The sequence below is a fragment of the Bufo bufo genome, chromosome 1 (assembly GCF_905171765.1).
Source record: "Bufo bufo chromosome 1, aBufBuf1.1, whole genome shotgun sequence".
In the NCBI taxonomy this organism is placed as follows: Eukaryota; Metazoa; Chordata; class Amphibia; order Anura; family Bufonidae; genus Bufo; species Bufo bufo.
This window is the reverse complement of record NC_053389.1, coordinates 453630517-453643582: the sequence shown is the minus strand read 5'-3', so window position 1 is coordinate 453643582 and position 13066 is coordinate 453630517. Positions and strand designations below refer to the sequence as shown.

Sequence of the window (13066 nt, the reverse complement as noted above, 5' to 3'; positions counted from 1 at the left end):
GCCGCCCACGGGGCTATTGTCCTGCACTCATAATATCATATGAGTAGAGGACAATAGTCCCACAGGCGGCCCAATGCGCACAGTATCATAGTAACCTATGATGCTGTGCGCTCCCGCGCGCACGATGTATGCCGCTCCGGGACATATGACCCGCTCACGGACCGTATGTCTCGGAGGGCATATGGTGGTGTGCATGAGCCCTAGTGCTGAGCATAGAGTCTAAGGGATTATGCATTCTTTACCTTATGCCTGTCACCTGATACAATCACCTGGAATAGTCTCAGATTGACTACAGCGATGTAGCAGTAGCAAACATAGTCCAATAACAGGCAGAGATTGGCAACAGGAGCAGTACCAAAAGTACCAGGAACAGAAAGAAAACAAAATCCAAAGCAAGCTGCGGTCACAGGCATACAACCACAAGTGTAAGCAATCCAAAATGCAGAAAAAGTAACAAAATAATGAGCTAGCTACAGTCAAAGCCACAAAAGTTGAAACTATAGGTGTCAGCAATCCAAGGGGCAAAGCAATAAACAGGTCAGAGAGAAGTCCAAGAGCCAGCAACAATGAGGCAATCAATAAGTTGTGCTTAGGGTCCATTCACACGTCCGTTGTTTCTTTCCTGATCTGTTCCGTTTTTTGCGGAACAGATCTGGACCAGATCTCGACCCATTCATTTTCAATGGGTCCTAAAAAAAATCGGACAGATCAATGTCAGATTTTTTTTCAGGACCCATTGAAAATGAATGGGTCCAGATCTGGTCCAGATCTGTTCCGCAAAAAACGGAACAGATCAGGAAAAAAAAACAACGGACGTGTGAATGGACCCTTTCACCTAAAATCCAGGTGAATGTGAAAGACTCCCTTTAAAAGAGAGAGACTCAGGCTAATTTGGAAACCAGAGATTAGGAAGTGGTTTTAAATTTTCCGCCCATGACATCATCTTCGTGCACCGGCTGCCCGGGCAAGCAGGCCCCATTGAGTAGATGAGCCCACTGTGTAGGAGAGCCAGACTAGAATCTGCTGTGGGGAGCAGAGGCAAGCAATGTAGAAGAGCTGGCATGGATGCTGGACAGAAGAGTAACACCTAAAAATATGCTCAGAAGCAACTGTTAAATTCCCCTTCTGCTCCACCATAGTGGAAATGAAGCGTCAAACAGTTCTGCTGCTTTTACAGATTTAGCAGGTGTTACTTGTAGGAAATGTGACCACACTAAAAACGACATGAAAAATTCATGCATCATTTTTCAAATTAGGTTTTTATGTTGCTTTAACCTCACTACGTATATACACCGTAAGTGCCAAGGAAAAGCTGGCTTTCAATGCATGCTCCAATGCTTTGGTAAAACAGCATTAAGACTTGAGGAGTCATTCAGTTGAAGAAATTATTATATAGGTTGGGACAAAAGGTAAGCAGTGTTGGAGCCTCCTGACCTGGAGTACCAATGAGAGGTGCAGTTCAATTATCCTTGCACGAGAAATTAGACATTAAAAATCAGAGACACATGTCCATGTTATACTGCAAGAAACAAGGGCTGTTGACTGGCAGCTATCATGCTCATAGGGATGAAGGTGCATGGGGGCATTCTAAAATCCTGGGATTGGGTACCCAGATAGATTGTCCCACCTCTGAAAACTACAGAAATCAAATGTTTGCTAAGAGTGAGTTTTCATCACGGTCCTGGGATTTGATTTGCGGACCCAACAAAAATGCCGATCCCAACTCATACTGGGCAATGTTTCTCTCTTTAGTAAGACAAATTCTTATAGTGCAAACTGTTTGATATGCCTTTAAAAACTTAGATATCTCATATTCCTTATCAGTAAAAAAATAAAAAGATTTAACTGTCAAAGGGAATGCTACAAAGTAGCCAAACTTAATAAATCCTCACAGGGAAGAAAGGGAGATTGTGCAGCTGGCTCGAATCAATCTTAGGAGACAATTCAAGATTTGGGAATTCCAAAGCCACACGGTAAAAATTAATCAGTGTTGGAAGCACAGGGCATTTTTGTGCCATTTTGGGAGTGCATTTTTGCAGCATCTATAGTTGCCAAGTATGAGATAGGAGTGAGAAACAATTTTTACAGATTATACACATTCGGATCGCAGCAGTTTTGTCATTTGAAATAAAAACTGGTGGCATGCTCCATCAGATATTGTATTGTAGAGTCTTACAGAGTATTATATCCGACCTAGTGCGGCATGTAGCTCAATAATACCGCACATGTACTATAAGGTACAACTGCAAAGGAGAAAGCAGAAGACCATGGATAGTAGAAGGATGCAAGTATGCCAGTACAAGTTGGTCTCCACTCTCAAATACAAATGCTAAAAAATCACCCTGATCAGTAGTCTGTCTTTATTTAGCCCGAAAAGACATACAGGGAAGATTTCTCAAACTGGTGCAAAGTAGAACTGGCTTAGTTGCCCGTAGCAACCAATCAGATTCTGCCTTTAATTTTTCAGAGCTCCTTTGGAAAATGAAAGGTGGAATCTGATTGGTTGCTATGGCCATCTAAGCCAATTCCACTTCACACCAGTTTGATAAATCTCTCCCACAGAGTCGAGCAAGATTTTGATCATCAAATGACTGGGTCATCATCAATGACAAATGAAAGGTTACAGGCATGTATACAGGAAAACTCTCGCATTGAATATGGTTTCTGAGGTAAAGGCAGCATGTTATAAAGCAGGAGAAGCTGAGCCAATTAAAGTTGTGTCAGAAAAAAAATTGTATAAATTTTAATACATGAATTTAAATCCGTACTCATTCTTGGTTTGGAAGTTAAAGAGTCGGTCCTATCAGTGATTGACAGCCTTCCCTCTGGGACTGTGTATACAAAGATAGTTGTCAATCACTGATAGGACCTCCTCCTAGACTTCAAAACCAAGAATGAGCAGGGACTTAAATGAATAAAATACAAGGTATACTAATTTCCCATAAACCTGTATGTCAATTTGCTCCAGTCCTCCTGCTCTATAACATGCTAACTGCAGATTGCACTTAATTTTCATGGTGAAAACTTTGTTTAAAAAGGCCCAATCAAACAGCATATTAATTAACAAGTGAAATTGCCATTGAGTATTATTGAAGCTCTATATAAGTCTATGACAGATGGAAAGTAAAACAATGTGTCTGTTTGTGCTGAGTTTCTCCTCTCTATTCCTCCAACTAGAAGGTTGTTGTTTAGCCAGAAACTATATATAAGGAGAGCAGTCACAGCCCCTAGTGTTCTGCAGTTAGGGACAAGTGTTTGGAGGGGAAGACTCATTCCAGTCTGTATGAGTGACCAGAAGAAGACACTAAGATGGGGTCGCTGAGCCACAGACCATGGGTCACCAGCCCTCTGACCAAGGTGCCACCCAGACTACTGATCTACAGACCTTGGGCCTATAGCCTTTAGCCAGGCTACCAGCCTCCTGAGAGAGAGAGAGAGGGACAGCTACCTCAGGCCTTTTCTCAGCATTAAACCCTTCTTCTGCCAGGGAGAACACTGGAGAATCCAGCCCTATGCCTCGCCTTTATTGTTTTGCACCTGACTTCCTCCAGTAAGAAAGCAGACTGGTTAACTGCAGACCATGACTCTCTGGATGTATTTCCCATTAGAGAGCACCACTTCTTACCATCTTCTCCGGAGAACAGCAACACGTGGCGACACCTCGACAGTGGCCACCCCAAACCCAGTCACTGCAATAATTCAACATACTCCCATATAATCATAGAAAGGTGCTATCAGCACTGCATACACACTCACCCAAGCTACATTTATTGGATATAACTAGAGATGAGCGAATCTAATTTGACGAAGTGGAATTCGATCCGAATTTCAGGAAAATTAGATTTGCACCGAATCCGAATTTCCTCACGCTTCGTGGTAACGAATCAATTTTTTTTCCTAAAATGGCTGCTGCACGTGTTAGGACATGGAGCAAGGAACTCTGGGAATGAGGGATAACCCACAATGCCAATCAGCAACCAGCCAGCCCTGTGATGTCACAGCCCTATAAATAGCCTCAGACATCTTGGATTCAGCCATTATCCAGTGTACTTAGTGCAGGGAGAGACGTCAGCAGGCGCTAGGGACAGTGGTAGGAAAGATTTTAAAACTTTTACTGTGCTGAATAGAAGTTCAGGGAAAGGATAGGGAGGAATTATTCCACAGTATTGAAGCAGAACAGGGTTCAGTAGGGGAGTTTACAGCCTGGGTAATAGGAACAATCCTATTACACTTTGCTGCACTGACTGCAGATACAAATTGCTATATAATGGCAGCTGTAATTCCAGCAAACCGTTCTTGTAATTGGGGTGCAAGTGTTGTTTGATACAGCCATTAACAGGGTTTATTACAAGGAAATATTTCTATGTCTTATTTGCCCTTGTGCTGTGCAGTTGTATGTTGTAAAGCATTTGCTTGTATTAGTGGGGGAAAAAAGGGCCTATTAGCCGTTGTGTGGTGAAGTGAGAAAATTACAGCCCTTTTTGGTGTGTACTAGTGGCACAAAAATATATATTATTTGCCGTTCAGCGGTGCACTTATATGTTCTAAAGCCCTTTTTGGCATGTATTAGTGTCAAATAAATATATATTATTTGCCGTTCAGTGGTGCAGTTATATGTTCTAAAGCCTTTTGTGGCATGTATAAGTGGAAAAAAATAAGGGCCTATTTGGCATTCAGCAGTGCAGTTATATGTTCTAAAACCCTTTTTGGCGTGTATTAGTGGCAAAAAATATATATTTGCCGTTCAGCGGTGTAGTTTTATGCTCTAAAGTCTTTTGTGGCGTGTGTAAGTGAAAAAAATAAAAGCATATTTGCCGTTTAGCGGTGCAGTTATATGTTCTAAAGCCCTTTTTGGCATGTATTAGTGGCAGAAAATATATATTATTTGCCATTCAGCGGTGCAGTTTTGCTGTATGTTCTAAAGCAGTTTTTTGCGTGTATTAGTGGCAAAAAAATTAGTATTTTCCGTTGTGTGGTGAAGTGAGAAAATTACAGCAGTTTTTGGCATGTATTAGTGGCAAAAAATATATATTTTCCGTTTAACGGTGCAGTTATATGTTCTAAAGCCCTTTTTGGTGTGTATTAGTGGCAAAAATATATTGTATTTTTTGCCCCATAAGACGCACTCCCTCCCCCCCCAAAGTGTGGGTTAAATGCCCCTGTGTCTTATGGGGTGAATACTAATGAGCGCTTCCATTATGGAAGCACTCATTAGTACCGGAGGACCAGGAAGCCGTGAAGGCTCTGTACTGACTGCTTCCTGGTCCTCTGCTGTCGGCTGTGAAGGCTGCGCACAGTGTGAGGGTGCTCTGTGACCTCATGCTGTGTGCGCTAGTTCACAGCACAGCCGACTGAGGAGAAGGAAGAAGATCGTGGGTGGTGAGGAGCATCGTCGTCCAGGAGCAGGAGAGGTAAGTGCTTTATTTATTTTGTGATCTGAGGCTGGGGGCTGCTGCATTATGGCTGGGGGCTGAATTATATATGACTGGTGGCTGAATTATATATGAGTGGAGGCTGATTAACATATGGCTGGGGGCTGATTAACATATGGCTGGGGGCTGATTAACATATGGCTGGGGGCTGATTAACATATGGCTGGGGGCTGATTAACATATGGCTGGGGGCTGATTAACATATGGCTGGGGGCTGATTACATATGGCTGGGGGCTGATTACATATGGCTGGGGGCTGATCACATATTGCTGGGGGCTGATATGAGGCATGGAGGACTGATATGAGGCATGGGGGTCTCATCTGAGGTCTGATTGGGGGTCTTCTTTATATTGGGCTCTGATCTGAGGTCTGATCTGAGGTCTTATTAACATTGGGGATCTGATTGGGGCTGTGAGCTGAGGTCTGATTAATATTGGGGGTCTGATTGGTGGTCTGACCTGAGGTGTAATGAAAAATATTTTTTTCTTATTTTCCTCCTCTAAAACCTAGGTGCGTCTTATGGGCCGGTGCGTCTTATGGGGCAAAAAATATGGTATATATATTTGCCATTCAGCGGTGCAGATATATGTTCTAAAGCCTTTTGTGGCGTGTATAAGTGGAAAAAAACAAGGGCCTATTTGCCGTTCAGCTGTGCAGTTATATGTTCTAAAGACCTTTTTGGGGTGTATTAGTGGAAAAAAAGGGCTTATTAGCCGTTGTGTGGTAAAGTGAGAAAATTGCAGACTTTCTTGGGGGGGTTTAATTTCCTTTTTTTTTTTTATTTGATCCAACATTATGTCAGACAGAGAAGTGCCAGGCCCTGCAGAGGGGAGTGGCAGAGGCCTAAATGTTTCTGGCGCAGGCACAGATCGCAGCAGAGTAAGTGGGTGTGGCAGCAGGAGTCACAGCGAGAGGCCTGAGCTCCCAGTGTCATCTAGCGGTCGTGTCTTCACCAGCAACCCAGCAGTTCTTGAATAGTTTACTCGGTCATCCACTTTGTCCCAAGTGACATCAGAAACCCCCAGCCAAGAGACGGTGGGTTTGTTAGACACAAAACAGTAGGCATGGCCTGGGAGCAGGCCCTGCGCCCTCACCTGTCCTCAACCTGCCTCTGCCATTTTCTGTTCCCTCAGCCAGACAAGTATTATATGCTGTGGGCTCAGCTCCACTATACAGCGAGTACGAGCTACTACAGGACAGTCAGCAGCTACTGGCCAGCCAAGATGTGGAGGAGACATCCGCCGCTTCCTCCAGTAGGCGGGCAAGTAGTGATGAGGAGAGTGGCGTGGGAGCTGGTGTTCAGAGCGGTCAGGCTCCTGACCCAGAGACCGTTGAGGAGGACATCAGTGACGTGCAGACAGTATTCGATGGGACTGGAGACGTGGCAACTGGATCTCACGGCCACATGCCTATCTTCACCAACGTCCATCCTCTCGCAGGTCTGACCGGGGGCCCTCTGCGCTCACGTTCCTCTGCCATGACTGCTGTGGCAGGGTGAGGGGTAGGAGCAGTTCCAGCTCCATCAGCAGCAACTTTAGTCTAGAGTCGCTAATGAGCAGCTTTCTTCACCCGCCTAGTGAAGAAACTACTCACCAGCAGCAGCAGCTAGACCTGGAGCAGGACCTGAACCAGCAGGTGGTGGCATACTTGAACAGCACCCTGCCACCCCACATTGAAGATTTGCTGGACTACTGGGCAGCCAAACTGGATTTGTGGCCACAACTGGCAGTTTGTCTTGGAAAAGCTGTCCTGCCCGGCCAGTAATGTCGCATCAGAGCATGTGTTTAGTGTGGCGGGGCCATAGTTACCCCAAGAAGAACTCGCCTGTCCACCCAAAATGTAGAGAGACTGACCTTTGTCAAGATGAATCAGGCGTGGATCATCCAGGATTTCCACCCACCAGTGCCTGATGTATCAGACTAGATCATCCATGGTGCCACACCAACACTTTGACAAAAGAGACCGGTTCTTTTCTAGCTATCTGCCTCAGCTACTATTCTGATGCTGCCACCCGCCTGATGCCACACAACTGATGTCAAGTGCTCCTTCTTTCACCCCCCATCTTCAGCTGCCCTGGTATTGCCACTCACCTCCCCACTCTTTCACGGGGTCACTCTGTGGCCTCCTGATGCTGCTGCCACCTCCACACTATGTCACCTTGCCACTCTGTGGTCTCCTGATGCTGCTTCCACCTCTATACTATGTCACCTTGCCACTCTGTGGTCTCCTGATGCTGCTGCCACCTCCACACTATGTCACCTTGCCATTCTGTGGTCTCCCTATGCTGCTGCTACCTCAACACTATGTCACCTTGCCACTTTGTGGCCTCCTAATGCTGCTGCCACCTCCACGCTGTCATTGTGCCACTCTGTGGCCTGCTCTTGATGCTGCTGCCTCCACCTCCACACTCTGTCATTTTGCTACTCTGTGGCCTCCTGATGCTGCTGCCACCTCCACACTGTCATTGTGCCACTCCATGGCCTCCTCCTGATGCTGCTGCCACCTCCAGACTCTGTCATTGGGTCACTCTGTGGTCTCTTCATGTTGCTTCCACCTCACCACTATGTCATAGGGCCACTCTGTGGACTTCTCATGCTGTTCCCTCCCTCCCCACTTCATGACTGGGCCACTATTTTGCCTTTCGGCCTGGCTGACATCATCATTTATTTGACCCTTCTTCTGATCTATCAGAAGGAGGGAAAAATAAGACACACAACGGATCCTGTCTATGTAACAGCTGTAAGACCTGCATGACATGGTCCCTATTTTGCATCAGAATTAGCTTATGATTTGGTAGCCAAAAACAGGAGTGGGTACAAAACATAGAAGACATGCAAATATTCTATTCATGTGTCATCTCTGCATTGGATCCACTCACTCCTGTTTTTTTTTGTTTTAGCAATACTGATGGATTACTGACCAAATGCTGACCGAGTGAAGGCGGATGCTCCACAGGCAGTTTTTGGGGGTTATTGTTCTGACGGATCAGAGGAAGGGAAAAATAATCAGTGATGTCAACACAAACTTACTTCTGACACCCTCTTCACCATGTCGGGGGGGGGGGGCTACTTGTATAAGCGTTTAATAGAACAGGTTATACAACAGGAGTGCGCTTCTTCTTGACGCTAACATTGACCTGTAAGGCTGAGTTCACACTTGAGTTATTTGGTCAGTTTTGGCCCCGTAACTGCCCAAATAAGTGAAGTGTGCAGTGATTCTAAGAGTGACACCTTTCATGTGCGTGTCATACTGTCTCACAGTATTGTTTCACTACCACAGCAGACTCCCTATGCGTGTTAATGCAAGGCACAGTGTTCTACACCACTATAAAGGCTCTCTGCAGCCAGGGAAATAGCCGTTTTTTAACACGATACGTCACGAATAAATTCGGATTAAACCAATTTAAAAAAAAAAAAACGGCGAATCAACTGAATCAAATTTTTTTGAAATTCGCTCACCTCTAAGTATAACAAAAATTGCTTCTGACTTGATTTTCATTACTTAATATGCAGTGCACTGGGCAGTGCACAAATAAATACACATGCCGGTAATCTGTTAATTTCTGTGTCTCTGTATGTAATCTCTGTGTGCCGCCATATATTCTCCTCCATATGGCAAATGCCTTAATGTCTAACCACAATATATCATCAAATTGCAGATTACTGTTATGATTACCGTTAAAATTCTGTGAGTTTGTTGTGATTTTGTAAATGCTAAGGCATGTTGCCACAATTTTGTGTTAATTATGGCAATAAACTGCTATTTAACCACATCATGTGAATTGGTTATTAGTTGGTATTAGAGCAAGCTGTGGGTTATGGAATCACAGTATGATCTAGGAGTAGCATTTTTGCAGAACTGAGTTTGGGTGAGAAAAATAGGAGTTTTCCAGTAGCTTGATGTTCATGGCCTGTCCTCAAGAGAAGTCATAAATATCTAATCAGTGGGGGTCTGACATCCAGTACCACCGCCGATCAGCTCACGGCATACCAAGCCCAGCATCATACATTGTACAGTGACTGTACTTGGTATGGCAGCCCAGGCTCATTCACTTGAATATGGTTGAGCTTCACCTAGGCCATGTGATCGATGAAAGCGATGTCACTGGCCAAGGAAAGGGACCACAATGCTAACTCTAGCTCTGCAATCTCTTCAAACAGCTGAATGGCAAGGGTGCTGGGAGTTGGAACATCACCGATCAGATATAGGATAGACCATCAATATTGAACTTCTGGAAAACTCCTTTAAATGCACATATGGTAATACACAAACATTTTATATGGAGTACTGCACATGTCTTCTATACAAACATTTTATCTTGTGTTTTTTTTCTTTTTTTTGTAGCGGAGCACTTCTTACGCTACTTTCACACTAGCGTTTTAGTTTTCTGGTATTGAGATCCGTCATAGTGGCTCAATAGGAGAAAAAAAAATGCTTCAGTTTTGTCCCTATTCACTGTCAATGGGGACAAAATTGAACTGAACAGAATGGAATGCTCCAAAATGCATTCCGTTCCTTTTAGTTACGTTCCCATACCGGAGAGCAAACCGCAACATGTTGTAGTTTGCTTTCTGTCCTGGGATGCTGAGCAAAACCGATGACTTCCAATGCAAGTCAATAGGGACGGATCCGTTTTCTCTGACACAATCTGACACAATAGAAAACGGATCCGTCCCCCATTGACTTTCAATGGAATTTATGACGAATCCGTCTTGGCTGTGTTAAAGATAATACAACCGGATCCGTTGATAACTGATGCAGATGGTTGTATTATCAGTAACGGAAGCGCTACTGCCGGATCCAGTAAAAACGCTAGTGTGAAAGTAGCCTTACAAAACTCACACTATTAGCGCCTGAAAAAACATTTATTGACATACTACTACCAATTCCTCTAGAGCTGATCCTTTTTTTGACACAAACACCACCTCCTTTGGTGCATGTACCCTTTCTGCCCCTAACATGTCACATACAACAATAGGCTTCTGTTTAAAGCTATTATTAATTATTAAAAATACATGATTAGCTGCTTACTTAATTTCTGTGTTATCCTATTACGTATTGTCTTCCTTCTTTGTCAGAGACAAGAAAAGTTTGTTTAATTTACTATCCTGCTATCATATTTTCACAGGATCATTGTACAGGAAAGCAGGGGCGTAGCTAAAGGTTCATGGGCCCTGGTGCAAGAGTTCAGCTTGGGCCCCCCTTCCCTCATTGCTTAATGGCCAGGGGCAGGGAAGCACATTGCCTTCCTGCTGCCTGAGGCAAAAATTGAAACCGCACCCCCCACCATGCCAAATTCTTGACCTAACACCTTCCCTCCAGCCAGAGGTGTAACTTGACCAGCATGCACCTTCTATAAAACAGGTGTCTTCTCATGTGGTACAAGGGTCTTTGGGGCCCACTCAGGCTCCTGGGCCCGGTAGCGACTGCTACCTCTGCACCCCCTATAGCTACGCCCCTGCAGGAAAGTGCTAAGTAACACTAGCTGCCTGTACCCAACCTCAAAACTATAAACTTCATTCGTACACACTCCATATGCATTGAACCATATTATGGATGCGTGTTGTGGAGAAATAAGATATGGTACGCACAAAAAAACATGACTGAGTCTCCCTTCTGTATGGAGGCACAAATGGTATGTTTTATCACATGCCATACTACGAAGGTGCTCACAAAGACACTCTACAAGGCACATGTCAAATCTTTCGGAGTTATGGTGTCATCTTGAAAGCACAATGTTTTGTCATTTTTTAAACATGCAGTTATTTTGTTCTGTTTAATATATCTTACCACTTTCCGCAGTATTAAACAGAAAAGAATCACTGTACGATCCAATGCCAGCACTGTTTTCTGCAGCCACCTGGAATTAATCAAAAGAGAAGACTAGGCATCAAATGTCTTTTGGAAATATAAGCATTTAAACAGTATATATGCTATTCTATGGTTTTACATATCAGGACATATAAAAAAAAATTTGATCATTAAAAGGTCTTAAAATAAGTACAAAAAAATTGCAAACGACAAATTACACTGTGTCATTATATATATATATATATATATATATATATATATATATATAAATTAAAAAACTAGGCCAAAATTCAAAAGCTGAGTGTGAAAATTAAGTATATCCTTACTGCTTACTTACAGATTAAGAGGGTATCAGCCAGGTGCAACTAATCAAATGCCCTTGATAAATTGACCATCAGCAAGTGTGACTTTTTTGTGTGAGTTTTGGCAATTTGCTGGTCTGGAGCATTTAGGAGTGTGCTAATACAAGGCTAAGAAGGAATGACATCAGCAATGATCTTAGAGAAACAATTGTTGCTAACCATCAATCTGGGAAGGGTTATAAGGCTCTTTCCAAACAATTTGAAGACCATCATTCACAGTCAGAAAGATTTGAAGTGGAAAACAAGACAGTTAAAGACGTTTTCCGAGATTTAAATATTGATGACCTATCCTATCAGTATGCCACCCGGGTCCCCCACCGACCAGCTGTTTGAGAAAGCAGCGGCACTCTCAGTAGCACAGCAGCCTTCGCTCAGCTTTCCTAGGCCAGTGACGACACATTAATTGGTCCCGTGGGCTAGGAGCAGCTCAGCCCAATAGAAGTAAATGGGGTTGTGCTGCAATACCAAGCACAGTATCACGATCGGCGTGACTATCACATACGTGACACAGAGGGAGGGAACAAGGAAGGCCCTGCCCCAGTGAGAGGGAAGGTGGTGACCCCTGACTCACCTTGCGGCTGGCACCTAGCTGCCCTGACGTCCCTAGACGGGTTCCTCACCCGTACTCCGATCACGTGCCTAAACCCTGGCTTTCCCTAAGCTGAGCCCTAGATAGTGAACAGGGCGGTGGGAACACTAGTCCGCACCACTAGCTCTAAAGGAAAACACCAAGGGGAGGACAGACAATACAGACTCAACATATAATCCCAGGTGGGAGACAACAGGAGACAACAAGAAGTCCAACAGGGATCCGGAGGGTAGCACTCTGGAACGACAACCAGGATTCACGACTCCAGTGGGTCAGTATAGAAGTCCAGGCAGGAAGCTCTATAACTGGCAACTAGAGAAGTGTGAGGGGAGAATATAAGGAGATTGGGAGTGGCAGACAAGAAACAGCTGAGGAGGAGAAGCTACGGATCCCTGAGTGAGACAAAAAGGATAGCAAGGCAAACACAGAAAACAATCACTAAGAAACAACGTGATCTTTAGATATAGAGCGCGCAGCCACCCGCTGCGACTTCCTGACCCCGGGTATAACGGAGTCAGACGTGGCTCTTGATACCCTCGTGACACACAGTCACTATACAATGTACAGCGCTGTGCTTGGTAAGCTTTGTAAAGGCTCACAGGAGCGTTGGTGCTTTCTTAAGCAGCTGACCGGCAGGGGTGCTGAGTGTCAGACCCCCACCTATCAGATACTGATGACCTATACTGAGGATAGGTCATAAGTATTAAAATCTTAGAAAACCCTTTTAACAATATTGCCAGGAGTGGCCATACCACCCACAGCCAAACAGTACAAAGCTCAGAGAAATGACAAAAATTCTAAGAGCTACAGTGCTTCCCATAATTATTCATACCCCTGGCAAATTTTGACTTAAAGTTACTTTTATTAAACC

The 13066-nt window shown here is 44.2% G+C and overlaps 1 protein-coding gene across 3 annotated transcripts in view; it reads right to left on the bottom strand.

Moving 5' to 3' along the window:
• The window catches only part of PTPRQ (protein tyrosine phosphatase receptor type Q), a 538157-nt gene that overhangs the window by 350249 nt on the left and 174842 nt on the right, over window positions 1-13066 (bottom strand). For all 3 annotated transcript variants that reach the window (XM_040408443.1, XM_040408453.1, XM_040408462.1), the window contains exon 22: window positions 11224-11293. In XM_040408443.1, coding sequence (XP_040264377.1) covers window positions 11224-11293 — 70 coding nt within the window. The remainder of the gene's footprint in view (window positions 1-11223; window positions 11294-13066) is intronic.